Source organism: Hemibagrus wyckioides, linkage group LG19, assembly GCF_019097595.1.
Source record: "Hemibagrus wyckioides isolate EC202008001 linkage group LG19, SWU_Hwy_1.0, whole genome shotgun sequence".
In the NCBI taxonomy this organism is placed as follows: domain Eukaryota; kingdom Metazoa; phylum Chordata; class Actinopteri; order Siluriformes; family Bagridae; genus Hemibagrus; species Hemibagrus wyckioides.
The window spans coordinates 16,221,256-16,240,000 of record NC_080728.1 but is presented as its reverse complement, the minus strand read 5'-3'; the positions used below and the strand labels follow the sequence as shown (position 1 = coordinate 16,240,000).

The following is an 18,745-nucleotide window of genomic DNA, read 5'->3' as shown; positions in this document are numbered from 1 at the left end:
AACTGGAACGGTGGATGATGTGCAGGTCTCAGGGGAAGGAGGAAAAAGCTGAGCACATGCTAAAGGAATCGATTCGCTTCGGGCCACAGTTTGCTGACGCCTACTCCAGCTTAGCGTCTCTCTTCGCTGACCAGGTCTCTCTTCTCTTTTTTTTTTGTTTTCCCTCCGTCAGTTTCTCTCTGTGTATCTGTTCCCTTTATCTAACATCTTTCTGTTCCTCACGTCAGACTTGTTTCCAGTGCATTGTTTCTTATAGTGGGGAATGAATCAGAATGACAGCTATACTGATTGTCTGTGTGTGTGTGTGTGTGTGTGTGTGTGTGGTTGCAGAAGCGGTTTGCAGAAGCGAATGAGATTTACACGAAGGGCATCGAAAATTGTCCGGACAGTTCTGACCTCCACAATAACTACGGTGTGTTCCTGGTGGACACAGGTCAGTCACTGAAACAGCATTTAAAGTGGACTCCAGAATTATTGGCACCTTTTATTAAAAAGAGTGAAAATGTATACACACTGTGCTGTTTGATTTATCATTGGAATCAAAATTATTGGCACCCATAAATATTTAATAACGCCTCTTCCGAAGAAAACGGCACCAGTGTTCCTCGTACAGTAGCGTAGAGCAGGACTGGAGAGACTCGTGTAAAGAAATCCTGGTATTATCTAAACACAACACTTTTATTATAGCTCTGATGACATTCAGGCACTGATTTATTTTTTTTTTTTTAATTAATTAATTAATTTATTTATTTATTTAAGTTTGCAACACTTTAAACATATTGTAGTTTAATTGATTTTTAAAAAATTATTTTTAAAACATTTATAAAATATTTTAAAAATTATTTTTAAAACATTTATAAAATATTTTTTTAAAGATTTCCGCTGGGTTTTTTGCATTTGTTTCATATATACTGTTCTTCAGTAATTTTATACTTTTTATATTTTTTCTAATTTAATTTTGTTGGCTTCAATAATTGTATAAATATTGTATAAAGACAGTTATACTGTTGTAAGGGTTTATTTTTCTTCTTATTATTATTATTTAATTATTTATTTATTTATTTTAATTTTTAAAAAAATATTTTTGGAGAAAGGGTATTCAGTTCATTCTCCTCGAATTGTTTTGATTGTTTTTGGCAGTAGTGTTGGACTTGGCTGTACTGTCTGTGAGATCCTGTACTGATATTATTCTGGTTTCAGTACTTTTCTCCTTCTCTCCTCTCAGGTGATGGTGAGCGAGCGGCCGTTCATTACCAGCATGCCGTGCAGCTGAAGCCCTCTCACTACGTTGCCATGGTGAATCTGGCCCGTCTGCTGCGCTCCTCTAACGACAGCAAAGAGGCAGAGTTTTGGTATAAACGGTACGCTGAGGAACTGCTCGATTCGGCCGCATATATACGAAGTGCTCAGATTAGAGTTATGGTCAGTAAGTTATTAGTGGACGAACGGAGGACTGTTTTCAGGAATATAAAAGATGTAAGAAATAAAAAAATGCAGCACTTTCACTGCTGCTGTAATCTAGAACTAAACAGGAAATCTCAGGTTTATTAAGATAGTATTAGAGAGGGTTTAGTAGTTTAGCTCAGTGAAAGCGTCCAGGACTAACGGCTGATGTTAGACCAGATGTTCAGATTCCACCGGCGACTTACTTTACAAAATAAACAGCAATGAAGGAATGCGGATGAAAAAAGGCAAGAGCTCTGATCTTAGATATTTATTCATCTATTTTCTGCTTATCCTACCAAGCCATCACACACACACACACACACACACACCCATTCACACACTACAGACAATTTAGAGATGCCAATCAGCCTAGAGACATGTCTTTGGACTGGGGAGGAAACCCCTGAAGCACACAGGGGAACATGCAAACTACACACACACACACACACACAGAGGGCGGAGACAGGAAACAAATCCCTTTATTCAGGAAAAACATGCTAATCACTAAAACACCATTCGCCCCGGTCTTAACCAGATTATACATCATAAATTGACTTAATTCTTCATTTTTTTTTTTGGCCAAAATATTAAGTCCATAAGCACGAATCTGCCCAGAAGCTTGTATTTAGTAGTATTGTTTATTCAAAACGCCTAGTTATTCAATCAGCCAATCACGTGGCAGTAACACAAAGCATAAAATCATCCAGAAACACATCATGAGCTTCAGTTAATGATCACATCAAACATCAGAATGAAGGAAAAAATGGTCATGAGCTTGGAATTTTGTTAAAATAAACCTTGCACATTTCACTGTTTTGTCAGCACACAAAAATTATTTATTGTTCTTTAAATATAATAATAATAATAATAATAATAATAATAATAAAAATAATAATTTATTTCTCAGAGACAGTGTAAACTTTTTATTTAAATATTTTTTTAAATTTTTTAAGAATTACATTGCAGACATGATGTTAAAATAATCTTTTTAAAATTACCAATCAAAAATGATTTTCATAAATGTTTATTTATTTCTAATGGCAATGCATTCATTGTAAAAGTTTCTTATTACAAATAAACTGCTATTTTGATATTTTTATATTTATTATTATAAATATTATAATATATATATATATATATATATATATATATATATATATATATATTATAAAGTGTTTATATTGATTTATTAATTAATTGCTTTATTAATGAACTTTATTTGGGAGGAAGTTATTTATTAAGGAGTCATGATGCATATCAAGTTTTGTAGAAATGCCGTTCATCATGATATAATAATTTTGTCATATCGGCCATGTCTAATGCAGAATGTGTGTGTGTGTGTGTGTGGGCACAGGGCGCTGCAGGTGGTACGTAAGGTGGATATCCTGACTCCTCTGGGAGCGCTGTACTATAACACGGGCCGCTATGAGGAGGCTCTGCAGGTGTACCGAGAGGCCGCGTCTCTGCAGCCAGACAACCAGGACATCTGGCTCGCTCTGGTGAGAGCTCCGTCAAACACTCTTCTAATCCTGTCGAGGAAAACCTCAGTACTCTTCACTGTGATCTGAAAGCGGTGGTGCTGTAAGAAGCCAGAGGATGAGTGTTGAAAGTGGAGCGGTTGGTGTTTGGGTAAAGGAGAGGCAGGACGTGATCCAGTGCACTGTTTGTAGTTATTCTGCAGGCTGTGAGGGATGAGGCGCTCTGGCACACGGCTCACACACAGCGTAATAAAGTCTCTGCAGAGCCTCTGCTGTGATTTACATCAGCGTCTGAGCCGCGTGGCGCCTCGTACGGCCAAATGACATTTCCTTTCTTTTCCTGTCTCTTCAGGCTCAGGTGTTGGCAATGGCAGGGCGCGCAAAAGAAGCTGAGAAAATGACTCTGAGCATCATTTCTAAAAGTAACGGCTGTATAGAGTGTTACCGCCTGCTGTCTGCTATCTACAGCAAGCAGGGAAACCACACCGAGGTAGGGGTGTGTGTGTGTGTGTGTGTGGTTGTCTGTGTGTGTCTCTGTGAGTGTCTGTGTGTGTGTCTGTGTGTCTCTGTGAGTGTCTGTGTGTGTCTCTGTGTGTGTATCTGTGAGTGTGTGTGTGTGAGTGTGTGTGTGTGAGTGTCTGTGTGAGTGTCTGTGTGTGTGTCTGTGTGTGTCTCTGTGTGTGTATCTGTGAGTGTGTGTGTGTGTCTGTGTGAGTGTGTGTGTGTGTGTGTGTGTCTGTGTGAGTGAGTGTGTGAATGTCTGTGTGTGTCTGTGTGTGTCTCTGTGAGTGTGTGTGTGTGTGTCTGTGTGTGTCTCTGTGTGTGTGTCTGTGTGTGTATCTGTGTGTGTATCTGTGAGTGTGTGTGTGTGTCTGTGTGTGTGTCTGTGTGAGTGTGTGTCTGTGTGTGTGTGTGTCTGTGTGAGTGAGTGTGTGTGTGTCTGTGTGTCTCTGTGTGTGTATCTGTGAGTGTGTGTGTGTGTGTCTGTGTGTGTGTGTCTCTGTGTGTGTCTCTGTGTGTGTGTCTGTGTGTGTCTCTGTGTGTGTATCTGTGAGTGTGTGTTGTGTCTGTGTGTGTGTGTCTGTGTGTGTGTGTCTGTGTGAGTGAGTGTGTGTGTCTGTGTGTGTGTCTGTGTGTCTCTGTGTGTATCTGTGAGTGTGTGTGTGTGTGTGTCTGTGTGTGTGTCTGTGTGAGTGAGTGTGTGTGTGTCTGTGTGTGTGTGTCTGTGTGTGTGTGTCTGTGTGTTTATCTGTGAGTGTCTGTGTGAGTGTCTGTGTGTGTGTCTCTGTGAGAGTCTGTGTGTGTGTGTATCTGTGTGTGTGTCTGTGTGTGTGTCTGTGTGAGTGAGTGTGTGTGTGTCTGTGTGTGTGTGTCTGTGTGTGAGTGTGTGTGTGTCTGTGTGTGTGTGTCTGTGTGTGTATCTGTGTGTGTATCTGTGAGTGTCTGTGTGTGTGTCTCTGTGAGAGTCTGTGTGTGTGTGTATCTGTGTGTGTCTATGCCTGTGAGTATGTTTGTGTCTTTTCAGAAATACACTACAGACACTGCTGGTGACTTTTCTTTTGGCTTCTTTTGTTTTGCTGTCTGCTTTATACTTTTTTTTTGCTGTTTTGGACTATTTTGTTCTGGAAATTCCCCCACGGTCAGGTCCACACTTCAGTACGATGACGAGTCGATCAGTGGAGCTAGATGAAGACGAGAAGTCTTTCCATTCAGTCCGTGTTGCTCCAGTGAAAGCTTGGCCAGAGATGTAAAGTTTAATGAGCCGTGTGTTTTATATACACATATATCACATATATCTAATGCAGCTTTCTGTTCTTTACACACTGCTAGGAGTCACACAAACACCCTCATTATAAACTTTCAGCTATTGGACTTTTAAAGTGCTGAGTGTTTTATTTATCTGTGCTGCTGCATGAAAAACTCATCACAGAGAGACTCCACCCAGAGTCACACCTCAACATTCAGTTCAGTGTACCGCTCCACCCTGAGTAGAAACGCGGGGTGTGTGAGTGAATGTTTACAGATGTTTTACAGCTGTGGCTAGGAGTAATTAACCAAATGACTAAAATATGAAAGAAAAGTAATAATAGTTAGTAATAGTTTGTTACAAAGGTCTAATGTTAAATGAGTGGTAAGTGTGTGTGTGTGTGTGTGTGTGTGTGTGTGTGTTACAGGCGTTGGATGCTTTAGACAGAGCGCTGCAGCAGGAGCCGATGGACACAGCAGTGAAAGCGGAGCTTCATTTCTCCATTGGCAACCAACTCCGAGAGATGAATGAGCTAGACAGAGCCTTTGAGGTACTTTGACCCTCTCTCTCTCTCTCACTCTTTTTCTCTCTCTCTTTTGCTCTCTCTTTCTCTCTCTCTCCCCCCTTTCCTCTCTCTCTGTCTCACTCTCTCTCTGTCTCTCTCTCTTGTCTGTCTGTCTCTGTCAGTTTCTCTGTCTCTCTCTCTCTCTCTCTCTCTTTCTCTGTCACACGTTCCCCTTCATCTTAATTTTCTTTCTTTCTTTCTTTCTTTCTTTCTTTCTTTCTTTCTTTCTTTCTTTCTTTCTTTCACTTTATTTTAACTTTATTTGTTGAACTGTCCAGGTCTGTATGAATTAAACAAACACAAATAGAAGACAGAAAAGCAAAGAAACAGTTTTTAAAAGAAGCAAATGGCTTGAGAAGCAGACACAGCAAAATTTCAGTGCAGTGAGGGTCTCTCTCTCTCTCTCTCTCTCTCTCTCCCTCCCTCCCTCCCTCCCTCATACCTCCTGGTCCTGATGTCTCCTTCCAAAATAACCTCTCGCTTATCTCGAGTCACACACGGCTCTCTCTAGGAGAATTCCTATTGTCTGGGTTTTAATGGAGCTTGATGTTTACCTTCCTCCACTCCGTTCTCTTGTAGCTGCCCTGATGGGGTAATCCCACTGGTTTCCTGTAAATACAGCTCTTTTGGCTGTTCTGCTCATGCTTGGACAGACTCCAGTGCTCCTGGCCCTTGGCTGGGTCTTATTTTGGCCACTGAAGGCTGCTATCAGGTTTAGAGGTTGACAATAAAGATGTATTCAATTCTCTTAGACAGTTTTGGGTCAAGAGAATAAAGTCTACAGTATAGAGTTACTTTGTGCTTAGATACCGGCGTCATACAAGAGGAGACTGAAATACGCCCAAAGAGTGTAGACAATATTAAAAGCCTGAGTGACTGAACTGAAACCCTGTCAGCATTACAGGAGGAAATGTTTCCTGGAAATCCTGGAATAGGGTCATGGGAAAATCCATATAATGTCCTGGAAACATTTAAATCATTTTATACCACAGTGCTGTTGAGTTGTTGAACTCTCAATCCTGATTGGTCAGAATGTGTCCATGATTTGTCGCTTGTCCTTTTTTTTTCTTATCCACCTTGAAATATACACCGATCAGCCATAACATTATGACCACCTGCGTAATATTGTGTCGGTCTCTCTTTTGCTGCCAAAACAGCCCTGACCCGTCCTGCACTGTGTATTCTGACACCTTTCTATCAGAACCAGCATTAACTTCTTCAGCAATTTGAGCAACAGTAGCTCGTCTGTTGGATCGGATCACACGGGTCAGCCTTCACTCCCCACGTTCATCAATGAGCCTTGGCCACCCATGACCCTGTCACCGGTCCACCACTGTTCCTTCCTTGGACCACTTTTGATAGATACTGACCACTGCAGACTGGGAACACTCCACAACAGCTGCAATTTTGGAGATGCTCTGATCCAGTGGTCTAGCCATCACAATTTGGCCCTTCGTCAAACTCGCTCAAATCCTTACGCTTGTCCGTTTTTCCTGCTTCTAACACATCAACTTTGAGGACAAAATGTTCACTTGCTGCCTAATATATCCCACCCACTAACAGGTGCCATGATGAGGAGATCATCAGTGTTATTCACGTCACCTCTCACTAGTCATAATGTTATGCCTGATCGGTGTATTTTCATAATGAAATATCTGTGATGTGTTTAATGATTCTGAGACATTAGTCTTTGTGTGCTGTAGTGACCTCACAGATGGACGTTGTTGTCCCTAGAGCAGTCTCAATGGTGTTTGTTTCGCTGTTAGCTTGGTTTCTCATTTATTATCTGGAAATAATCAGAATCTTATTAATAAGGAATCCAGATCAGCGTCGTATTAATGAGAAGGCGCTGGTCAGGTGTTGGACTTGAAACTCCAGATTGCACCCAGGGTTACAGACCTGATCAGAAAATAATGTCTGACCTTCAAGACACACATGCTCCTAATGAACAGTGTAGAAATCTTCTAAAATGTCTCATCAGGCAGAATCTGAGAATTCTTACTGAATGTTAATGCTTTTTTTTTTTTTAACATGGAGTTTATGTTCAGCACTGAATGTCTTTGTCATGTCAGACTCCACAGTGGAGGTTAATATGAAGCTTACATGACAGTAGACACTCAGGACTTTGCAGTGTTTTGTAAGGATTTCTGTTTGTATCTAGCCTACTAAGGGCAGTATTTTTATAGAAAAGTTAAAGAAAACCCAAAAATGGTTCATTTTTCTCCACACAAATCTTTAAAGTAAATGTTGATATCGAACCCATTTCTGCTCTCTGAGATGCTCCAAGGGCTTGCATCTAAAATTTGAAGGTGTTTATCTTCAACCAATAAAATTCTGTGTAAGCTTATCCCGAGTCCTTAAATGAGTCCTGACTCGTTTTATATCAGACTCACAGAGATACAATCATTCATTTGTTATAATACTGAAACACTAAAGCCCCGCCGCATCGCTCTCGCTGCATGGCTCTGTTGAAGTGATGGATTAATCCACTGCACCACTAACAGCAGGTGTCTGTAAAGCACTGGGAGAGATGTGAATGTGGTCAGATAAAGATGTGTTAATTATAACGCCGAGTGTCCAGGGGTGTTCATGGTGGATTTTTCCTTTAAGCAAATGTTCAGTCCTTCATCCACGTGTAAAAGCTGTCCAGCTCTGTAAGAGGGGAAAGTGTGGAAAAGAGCTGCTTTAGACTGGAGCAAGCTAGAGGGTGTGTGTGTGTGTGTGTGTGTGTGTGAGCACTAGTGTGTATGTCTGTGGTGCGCGTTTGCATGCATAATTGATTAAGTGTGTGTGCGATTGTGTGTATGGGAGCGATTTTGTGTGGGTGTGTGTGTAGGCAATTGTGTATTTGTGATTGTGTGCGACTGTGTGTATGTATGCAGTTGTGTGTGCAATTCTGTTTGATTGTATGTATGTGTGTGCAGCTGTGTGTATGCATGATTGTGTGTGTGCGTGACTGTGTATGTGTGTGTGCACGATTGCTTGTGTGTGTGTTCGTGATTGTGTGTGTGCTTGTGTGTGTGTGTGCGTGTACGTGATTGTGTATTTGTTCGTAATTGTGTGTCTGAGCATGTGTGTGTGTGCATGATTGTGTTTTTGTGAGCTTTGTGTGTATGTGTGTGTGCCTGGTTGTGTTGTTCCTGAGTGTGATGGGTATTTTTCTTCCACAGAGCTACAAGCTGGCTGTAGCACTGAAGCCTGACCAGTCACAGGCCTGGATGAACATGGGCGGCATTCAGCATATCAAGGTATTTCTCCAGCATCTACTGCTTCTGTTTCCTCTGATACCGAAAGCTTTCTCATGAAAGCTTGCAACCTTTACACACTCTACATAAAGAACTGTCTGTTTTAACAAATACACAAAGTCTCACCACTATAATCAATGAAAATGATTTCTGTATCACAGGGAGACTACGTAGCAGCAAGAACATACTACCAAAGAGCTCTCCTGCTCTCACCTGGCTCCAAGCTGCTTAAGGAGAACCTGGCCAAGCTGGACAGACTGGAGAAGAAACTGCAGGGAGGATAAAGGAGCCCGCTTTATTTAAACACAGTCACCTTACTGAGGGCTTGCAGAGTTGATACACACACACACACACACACAGATCCTGAGCTGACTGCTTCTGTAATCAATGGTCTTGGAACAGAAATGTCTAAAAGGGGATCCAGGGTTAACGTTAAGGATCCAGGCTGCAGCGTTGTGGCAGAGCTCGCTCATCGACTCGTCTTAGCTTTAGCTTTATCAGATCTCTGATCAGAAGAGAGGACATCTAAAAGACGTGTGTCATTCACTCTGGTTCAGTGACTTCAAATCAGCAGGACAGGACAGGACAGGACAGGAGGCGGATCGCTCTCCGAATGTGTTCTGTGAACATGGCGCCGTTCTCCGTTTGACGCAGAAAGACCGTTTTGTTTTTGTTTTGTGCTGAATTTTTATCCATGACTGCGAGTGACATCGAATTGTGTGTAAAGTTGCCTAGATTAAAATAAATGACGGACATTTTTCTGCACCAGGAATGTTTCCCCAAAGTCTTAAGGAGTTATTTTTTAACATCCTCCTCCCTCCTTTTTATTATTATTATTATTATTATTACTATTTAAATTCTCAATGTGGAAAAATCCAAAACGTCACAGTAATGACCTCTGCTATGATCTACGCATCAGGCTCTTCTCCTTTTTTCCTGTGAAATGAAGACTGTTTAAATGCTTTCTGATGCTCTCCATGTTCATAATTCCATAGATGATTCCTTCATATTCCTCATCAGCAGTAGCGGCGTGTTTCCTGTCATTTCCCGAATCCTGTGTGAAATCATATTCCTTTATTTAATAAAGAAAATCCAAAACGTACAAGAGGGTCATTTCTGAAGGCTCGCTCTCTCACTCGCTTCCCGAAACCAGAGGGAAAATAAAATGTGTGCACGATTTGCACGCAAAAATCCTACCAAGTTTGAGTTAAATTATTATAAATGATCAGAAGTAAAAACTGTGCCAAGGTTGTTCATTTCACAGAAAATGGCTGTTTCATTCCAACGTTCTCATAAAGGAGTTTACTGAAGAAATGAAGTATGAAATTAGAATTTAGATCACGCAGGGGAAATCAAGTCGAAGTTAACTCATGCAAGAAAATGCTCTAATATACAAAAGGTGCTCACTGAGGAAGAAAAACTTCATCAGAGCTGAGATCAAGGCTGTCTTTGAAAGACGTGTAGCTGGTAAGCAGATAGCTTCATATATACTGAATATATATCCTGGATCCAAAGTGGATGAAGGGAGAAGATAAAAAAGGGAAAGGAGGCTGTATGTCGGCGGTGTTTAAACCAAATGCTGCATCATGCCTCGCTCCCTGACTGGTGTCCAGACATGTGGGTCAGGAGCGTGGCGTCTCGGACGTACTTGCATTTACAGAGTATCTGATTTGTTCCTTGGTGCAGTGTGAATGAGTACAAGATCCAAGAACCTTCATGCGCTTGCTAAAGAGTTGCTCTGTAGCAAGCACATGAAGGTTCTTGGATCTTGTACTCATTCATGATGGATTGAGCCAGATATGTCAGGTCAAGTCAGCTGAGGTTTTACTGATGTTCCTTTATATAACTAGTGGAACAGGAATGAAATGCAGAACCATGGGAGACGAGAGACTCACAAATATCAGTGTGTGAGTGTGAGTGTGTGTGTAATGTTATACCTGTTCAGTGTATATAATTGATACTCCAGAAGTACATGAGAAGACACCAGTGCAAACAATTTTCTGTAAGGTATAGCCTCCTACCCTATTGTGCAACTGGGTAGGACGTGTCATAGCTGTGTTACAAAGTGCACATGTGAATGATGGGTGTTGGAAAGGGTTTGATGGGTGTTGGAAAGGGTTTGATGGGTGTTTGGAGACTGATGGTATTGAAGTCTGACACTTCTCAGGAAAGAAGTGTGTATAAAGCCTGGTGGTAGTGCTCTGGTGTCAGGAGGATGAAGAGTTCATGTGATGTACATCTGCAAGAGGTTCACAGAAGTAAAAGACCTTATGGAGATAGGATATGTAGTCAGAGTTAGGGAAGGCTTTATGCAAGGTTTATTTCATGACATGACATCTGCTAACCTGTGCCCCCTTCTGGCCTACTCCTCTCTTTTGCTACTATCTCGGTAAAGATGTTGCTGAAGCAGATTATTAAACTGGGATGTGCAGGGACCTCGTTCAGTCCTCTGGGTTCTTTAGATTCCTCTCACTTCCCACAAAAAAATTACAGTAGGTTTATTGGAGAAGATAAATCGCCCCTGTGTGTGAATGAGTGTGAATGTGTGTACCTGCAATAGACTGTGTATTCCCACCTCACACTGGGATGGGTTCTGGATCCACCATGAACTTAGGCTAGGTTTTGGATCCACCCTGAACTTGGGCTAGGTTCCGGATCCACCGTGAACTTGGGCTAGGTTCCGGATCCACCGTGAACTTGGGCTAGGTTCCGGATCCACCGTGAACTTGGGCTAGGTTCCGGATCCACCGTGAACTTGGGCTAGGTTCCGGATCCACCGTGAACTTGGACTAGGTTCTGGATCCACCGTGAACTTGGACTAGGTTCTAGCTCTACCATGACCCTGACCAGGATACAGCAGATACTGAAAGTAATTGAGAAAGCTCATTTTAATTGATTAAAATAATTTAAACAAATAACAACTATACACTATATAATTGCACACTATACTAAATATTACATACATTGTTTTGTTCAGTCTTTAAAAAAGAAATATATAGCTCAGTAGATCCAGATCTGCTTTCTGACTCGTGAATCAAAGGAATCGACCGCAAATACGATTCATTAGAAGCAAAAGAATCGAATCTCTAAAGTGAGTCATATTGCCCTTCGCGCTACCTAAGAGCTCCTGCTGCCCCCTTGTGGCCAAATGATAAAACTTCCCTGCTGTTGATTGCAGGCTGGGGTTTAATTAGCTCCGAACTGGGTGCAGGTGTTAAAGCTGGAGGTTTCTCTGACTCCCTCACCGCCTTTCTGTTGGTCGTGTGGTGACTTATTATAAGCAAGAAAGCGATGTTTGGTGTTATATGCCTCGTCTTTACGTTAATTAACGGTGGAATTGGTGAGTTATAACGTACTTCTATTAATTATTAATTCTCCTGAAGGAAAATATTGAGAAGTCAAGTTTCAAGGCATGTAAAATTCAAAATGTACAAAAACTCCAAACAAAAGCATTGTATATCAAAAGCTATTTCTCTCGCAGACTTTTTGGTCATCTTCTTACTTTTTCTTCACACATTTAAAGCCGGCAAGCTTTCCACTTTGGATGGAGCCGCATCACATCAGGTTTATAAAGAAAACGCCACAAATGAGAACAGTGTCGAAGGTATGCCCACTAACACTTTTAAACATGGCAATAATCCAAATAAAACCAGAAAATAATAATAATTTTTCTATGTTAAACGTGTTGTTTAGTCTAATATTTACTGTGTGCTGAAGCTATAGCCGGTGTGAGAACCTTCACTACGGAGGAGGGGGCGGAGCCACGGATTGTGGGCGGGAAAGAGGCGTGGCCTCACTCCTGGCCCTGGCAGGTAGTGCTGAGTTTTGCCGACATGCCAGCCTGCGGTGGTGCAATCATCAACGAGAACTGGATCGTCACAGCCTCCCACTGTTTCAGACGGTAAATCCATCATCATGCAAACTGGATGAGAGATGAATCCGTCTAAAAAGCATAATATGATGTAGATGTTCTCCCGAGTGTTCATGTGGGTTTCCTCCAGGATCTCTGATGGAGATTTTTCTCCCACCTCCAGTAGGTAAATTGCTCCTGGGTGTGAATGTAAGTTTGGATCCTGTATGTGACTGATTAACACTTTGGTATTCACCTAGTGTTCCTGAGTGGATCCAATTTGTCTCAGGACCATTAAAAAGATCTGAAGTAGGGATGATCTGATCAGATTGTGTATCAGGGACCGTGACTGCTGGTTGTAAGAGATTAGAATTGAACTGTTCTTATTATCGCTGCATATACATTACAGCACAGTGGAATTCATTTTCTTCACATATGCCAGCTGAGGAAACTGGGGTTAGAGTGCAGGGGCAGCTATGATACAGCACCCCTGGAGCGGAGAGGGTTAAGGGTCTTGCTCAGTTACCCAACAGTGGTGGTGATGGGGTTTGAACCCTGATCCTTCAATCAACAACCCACAGCCTTAACCACTTGAGCCACCACTGTCCCCCAGAAGAGATTAGCTTTAAGACATCAATAGCTCTAATTTAAAACTACTAGTGTTGAGCAATGAATTATGTATTAGGCCTCATAGAAGGCCACTTCAGAATAGTCTGTTTTGTTCTTAGCCTTGGGTGTTTTTAGCTGTGTTTTGGGTCATTATCCTGTTGGAGGACCCATGACCTGCGACTGAGACCAAGCTTCGACTCTGGGCAGCACATTTCACTACAGAATGCCTTGACGGTCTCGAGATTTCATTGTATGCTGCACAGATTCGAGACACCATGTTCTATGTGCAGCAAAGCTGACTAACTAGTTGTCTGTGAGAAATGCTTGATCGCTTTGCTTCCATGACCAGATATTCTAAAGAATCCTTCTGGACAGTGATGGCTGGGAAACATGATCTGGAAAATGAAAAGGAGTCCAGCCAACAGGTATGTATACCCGTGTGTCTAAATCACTGTCCTACATGTGTGTTTAATTTTATAACAGCTCTGAAATGGTTTTGTCAGCGCTGCACTGCTTGTCTATAATCTTCCAGGATTAAAAGGTCTTCGTTATATAAGACTTTAAATGATTTGACACTTTTTTTGTGTGCACTTTACCTGAGCTCTGCTTATGTAGTCATCTAGAAAAGGTCTCTGTAAAATAGACGAAGATAAGACTCCTTTGTGTTGCTCTGCTTTGTAAATGTGGAACTTTTATACCACTTTTCATTAAGCATTCACACCGTTTTAAAGCTTTTTATGCTTCTGCCACAGTGTGTGTTTGGGTTGTCCAAGTCTGTCTGAGATTACTGTTAGTGGTCCTTAAGACACAAAAGGACTTATAATCGTTAACAAGCAGATGAACTGATTAGATATTTGACTTGATTCAGACAGGCTCAAGGTCAGTGTGTTGCATTAAGTTTTTGCTGTTTAGAGTACAAGGTCTAGACTTGTTGCTATAAAGGCATCGCTGTTGACTCCTAATGTTTCTTTTTCTACTAAATCTTTCATCGTTCCCTGATCCATCACTGCATGCGATTTAGCTACCACACGTATGAAAAGTGCTCCATGAATAACGTTCATGATTTAATCACTACTCCTCCAATGTTCAGACTTCCAAAGTGGCTAAAATCATCAACCACGAGGACTACAACGGCATAACCAAACAGCACGACATCGCTCTGATGAAGCTGCAGACTCCTCTGGTGTTTAACAAGTACGTGAGGCCCATTCCTGTGTGGAGCGGAGAGTTACCTTCACTGAAACGATGCACCGTTACAGGCTGGGGTTCCACTACTGAGAGTAGGTATCTCTGCTCTGACCTTCACCAGGACTGGAGAACATGTAGAGCTGGTTTGAGTGACTGTTTGAAACCTTCAAATGTGGAGAAAAGGAAAGCAAGCCTCTGTTACATGGTTAGAACTGGATTTTGGTTGAGTGTAATGTCTGGGGAAAGGTAGAGCAGATGAGTCAGGAACCAGGATGTTTTTATATCATGACATTTAGAATTTCAATGTTTTGCTACCTCATATTTAGATAAAAATAAGGAATAAACTCTGGGATGCACTGTTGTAGGAAAACACTTCAGCATATCTGGCCACTTCACATCCCATCACACTAAGATGTTATATTCCTCTCATCACAGCACTATTATTTATTGAGGAATGGCTCATATGTTTTACAGTATTTAAGCTGTTGAAATAATTCATGCTTGTTACCATGCACGTGTTAACAGTTCCTCTCAGGAAGGTAAAATTAAAGAAATATTCCAGCCTGTCATTTTACTGAGAAACCACAAAAGCTGTCCATCATGAAAACTTTGTTACAGCGAACCCTGGGCTCCTTCCACAGTTTACATTTATGGCATTTGGCAGATGCCCTTATACAGAGCAATGTACAGAAATGCTTTGTATGTTTCTATCAATGAGTACATAAACATTGGTTCAGTTTGTGGCAATCCTAATCCAGTTTAGATCAAAATGGTGCACTGTGGTATAATGGTCTGGATGTATCTGAATGTTCTTTTGAGACAAACAGCTGGAGAACAGTGACTCCTCCTTTTCCATTTCGACGACTTCAGTGTATATAGATGAATATTATAAAAACCACAACCGCTAAACATCTCTCCTCTGCCCAGGTGGCCCGCGTGCAACCAAGCTTCAAGAGGTCAACATTACCATACTGGAGACTGATACCTGTCTGCAATTTTATGGAGGAGTCATCCGTTCCTCTATGATGTGTGCTGGAGAGGTGACGGGAGGTGTGGATGCCTGTCAGGTGACAGTACAAGATATTACATTTGACATATAGCTGACTTTTAATGTTCACTTAAATTTAAATATGATAAATACGAAGGGGAGGATTTATTATATTTTGGATTTGTATTCCTCAGATCTTGTGTGTGGTATGTTTTTTTTTCTTTTTCCTTCTCAGTCATTGTGTCTTTCTGAACAGGGGGATTCTGGGGGTCCTCTGTCCTGCTTCACAGGAGAGCGCTTTGAAATTGCCGGAATCGTTAGCTGGGGAGTGGGCTGTGGCCGTGCTAAGAAACCAGGCGTCTACACCAGAGTTGCGTCTTATGACCAGTGGATTAGTTCTAACATTGACGGTATGGCGTTCAGATATGAAATCAAAAGCACAGTCATGTTCATGATGGAATGTACCATCTCTCTCTCTCCCCCCCCTTTAAGATCAACTCGGCACTGACGGTACACGGCAGTTGTTACCAGGTAATTTCTGTGTGGTTTCATTAGATATGTGTTTCTATACACATTTTATTACCACAGATATTTACATCTCATGTTTTTTTCTTTCCTCCTCATTTTTTGGGGGGTTTAACAGCAAGTAGAAAATTACCTCCTTCCTCTGAAGCTGCAGGTATGCCTCTTATATCTCCTGTAGATTTTTTTTTTTTTTTTTTAAATGTACTGGAGACAATAGATACAGCTTTGTATTGTCAAAATTTGGGTTTTAACATGAGAAAATGTCTAAAATCCCACCAACTTTCTTGCTAGTGATTTTAGAGCCTTTCGTCAAATTGGGAATGTTTGGAGAGAGAAAGGTTGGAAGGATGTAGCAGAGATCACTGCTGCTTCTGGTGCATGTACATGGCTAGAACAGTTAGCTTGTGAACTGTTTACTACTCAAACGTGACCATGAACTCCAATAAAAATGTAATATAGGTTGCAAAACACCCAGAAGTGACCAACCACATCAAATACAAGCATCTTGTTGAGTTGCTGAATGTGGGTTTGAGTGCAATAAACTTGTCGTGAAGGCTGTAAAGAGCAGTAACTTTTGGAAAATTTGTAACTGGCTAAGGGCTTACAAAATATTACATTCTAACACCACACAAAGTAAAGTCAGGTTTGGGTATTGTATGAGCTCTACTTCTGGCTAAATAAATGACTGAATGAGTCTTCCATAGTGTATAAGGTTCTTTCGGCTGTGTTTTCCATGCAAGTGAAAAAGTGTGGCCAGGCCGAGGTGAAACCCTGCAATCTAGATCAAGGCTCCATAGGCTTCGAGACATCTGACCCCAGTGGAGAGCTGAGAGTGGTAAACCTGATGGAGGCGTGTCCTCACTCCTGGCCCTGGCAGGTCAGCTTGCAAAGTGAAGAAAACCACTACTGCAGTGGGACCCTCATAGACGAGCGCTGGGTTCTGACCGCACGCCACTGCCGGGCCGAGTAAGCCGACCATGCAGAATACAGGAACCTGGATTATAACCTGCTATTTTTTTCTTCCCATTCGTTGAAACCATTTGACTTTTAACCATCTGTTTGGATTATTTATTTTTTTTTTTTATCGTCTTCTGCAGAGCTGGAGATATCGTGGTACTTGGTGCTCATGATCTCAATGCCGTAGAAGTTCAGCGTGCAACAGTCAAGGCAGTGTACAGCCAGCCGTATGATGGCAGCTACCCTCCACTCCATGACCTCTCTCTCCTCTACCTCAGTGTTCCAGCTCGAATAGGTACAACACCACATCCCAGACCACAGGTTCCCAACCCGGGAAATGGAGAACACCCTGTACTGCATTGTATTGTGCTGCTTTCCTTGAACAAACACGTCAGTTTAGACTCAGGAAGGCCTGTTAATTAGCGGATTACTCGAATCTGCTGTGCTGAGGCAGGAAAACTACTCAAATTAAACTTTTCCAGAAAAGGAAAGTACTCCTTGCTGCAGAACTAAAATACCTGGGGGTGGACTTGGACATGATCCTGCTGCTTTTACCTAGGCAGAGTCAAGCCAAAACTGCATTGTGTGGAGACTGTTTGGTGTTTCAAGTTGGATAAGTGTTTTCTGAAGGACAGTGCCTTATGGGTAAAGGTTAGGCTTATAGGAGGAGTTGGTTCAGGTCCAGCCCCCTGGACTTTTGACAGTCTCAGAACAGGATGTACCCCAGGACCATGGTTAGGAGCTGTTGGTGCATATTGATTTGTGGTGATCTGATGTCTGGGTTTCTTCCAGGATCTTCAGTATTCCCAGTTTGTTTGTCAGATGAAGACTGGAGGTTTGATCAAGGCTTGTCTTGTGTGACAACCGGATGGGGATATAGAAGGTCAACACGTAAGCATCATTATCTGTTTCAAATGTGCGCAACCTCTGTATCTGTTATCACTTGTAGTAGAACCTCTTTCTTCTGTCCCTGTTAGCGAAAGTGAGTCCTGACGTTCTGTATCAGGCCCAAGTGAACCCTCTATCTGAGCAGGCCTGCTGGACCGGTTGGGGTCAGGTTTTCAGCTCTAATGCCCTCCTGTGCACACAGTCTGCTGCCTCATCATCCTGCCTGGTACTGTATTTCAACTGGGCTAACAGTGAATAGAAGTTAGCAGGGAATGCTAAACATTTGTGTACTAGTCATGAATTAATGACTGCATGGACAATGTAAACCTGAATTGCTCTTTTCTTGGTCTGTTTCTACATCTTAGGGCGATGCTGGAGCACCACTTCTGTGCCAAAAGAATGGACGGTACTATCTGGCTGGCATAATGGCATTGGGGCTCAAGCGCTGTGATCAACAGAAACCAGCCATCTTCACTAATCTGTCCAGGTTCCGGTCCTGGATTGATAGAACAATGACCAATGAAGGATTCTAATCCCAAAATAACGCAACTTTTTAACTGTTTTGTACGTCTTGGAGCACTATATCTGCAAGAAAGAACGTGAAGGAAAATTCCAATCTGAAATGCATTAAATATATTTATACAGAAATATTTTTGGTATGCTAGTTTGTTTTAGTGTATTTTTCATTATTCCTTGGAGATGGTGGTGCAGTTACAAACTAAACAACTAAAATGCTGCATCACTGCCCTGATGTAGAGCAAAAGCAAGGCAAAATCCAACTGCATCATTTGCACTGTGGGTAATGTAGGGAAATGCTAACTAAAGAGAAAATGTACTGAATTGTTGCATGCCACTGAAGATCACCTACTAATTTAATGAGCAAGTCATTCAGGATGGATTTTTATTTGTGTAGTTTATTTTTAGGACTTATTTCAGTACAGTTTATACTTTGAATATAACCAGCTACTACTCTAATTGGTACACCCCATGAAAATAGCTTTAACTTGTATTAACCTTAATGTGTTGTATTGATTACCATGGAAGTGCAAGACATTGGGTTGGACATGTGCCTTCTATGGTGCATTTTAACTAAATGAACACTATTTGAGGATAAGTCATCAAAACCTTTTCTCCCAGAAATGATAAACTATTTTAATATCAAGCCCATAGCCAGGCTTTTTACATTAGTGATGTCATTGGGGTGGCAGTGTAGGATGGAGCAAAAATTTGTGTCCATAGAAATTAGAGGCTACCCTTAA

General features: G+C 41.6%; 2 protein-coding genes across 6 annotated transcripts in view; both read left to right on the top strand.

Moving 5' to 3' along the window:
• tmtc1 (transmembrane O-mannosyltransferase targeting cadherins 1) overlaps window positions 1-9,586 on the top strand; it is a 44,330-nt gene extending 34,744 nt beyond the window's left edge. For both annotated transcript variants that reach the window (XM_058417105.1, XM_058417107.1), the window contains 8 exons: window positions 26-134; window positions 331-433; window positions 1,226-1,361; window positions 2,801-2,945; window positions 3,277-3,414; window positions 5,099-5,221; window positions 8,407-8,484; window positions 8,643-9,586. In XM_058417105.1, coding sequence (XP_058273088.1) covers window positions 26-134; window positions 331-433; window positions 1,226-1,361; window positions 2,801-2,945; window positions 3,277-3,414; window positions 5,099-5,221; window positions 8,407-8,484; window positions 8,643-8,765 — 955 coding nt within the window. In that variant the 3' untranslated portion in view covers window positions 8,766-9,586. The remainder of the gene's footprint in view (window positions 1-25; window positions 135-330; window positions 434-1,225; window positions 1,362-2,800; window positions 2,946-3,276; window positions 3,415-5,098; window positions 5,222-8,406; window positions 8,485-8,642) is intronic.
• A 151-nt stretch (window positions 9,587-9,737) lies between these two features.
• Window positions 9,738-18,364, top strand: ovch1 (ovochymase 1). Of its 4 annotated transcripts, XM_058417109.1 has the most exons (14): window positions 9,738-11,821; window positions 12,005-12,085; window positions 12,199-12,382; window positions 13,290-13,365; window positions 14,031-14,220; window positions 15,056-15,195; window positions 15,373-15,526; window positions 15,609-15,647; window positions 15,760-15,795; window positions 16,382-16,607; window positions 16,739-16,893; window positions 17,391-17,489; window positions 17,576-17,712; window positions 17,852-18,363. In XM_058417109.1, exons 1-14 carry the CDS (start codon window positions 11,773-11,775, stop codon window positions 18,017-18,019), a joined length of 1,734 nt encoding a protein of 577 aa, XP_058273092.1. In that variant the 5' UTR covers window positions 9,738-11,772; the 3' UTR covers window positions 18,020-18,363. The 4 variants fall into 4 exon arrangements, with proteins under 4 accessions (XP_058273092.1, XP_058273091.1, XP_058273094.1 ...); XM_058417108.1 differs by having other exon boundaries at window positions 9,738-12,085; window positions 17,852-18,364; XM_058417111.1 differs by lacking the exons at window positions 15,609-15,647; window positions 15,760-15,795 and having other exon boundaries at window positions 9,738-12,085; window positions 15,373-15,558; window positions 16,390-16,607; window positions 17,852-18,364.
• Window positions 18,365-18,745: the final 381 nt, after the last annotated feature.

Bases quoted from the DNA above. Each gene is read 5' to 3' on its own strand.
- ovch1 (XM_058417108.1), top strand. From the start codon at position 11,908: ATGTACAAAAACTCCAAACAAAAGCATTGTATATCAAAAGCTATTTCT. The intron at 12,086-12,198 runs GTATGCCCACTA...TGTGTGCTGAAG, and splicing joins AAATGAGAACAGTGTCGAAG to CTATAGCCGGTGTGAGAACC. The intron at 16,608-16,738 runs GTAAGCCGACCA...CGTCTTCTGCAG, and splicing joins GCACGCCACTGCCGGGCCGA to AGCTGGAGATATCGTGGTAC.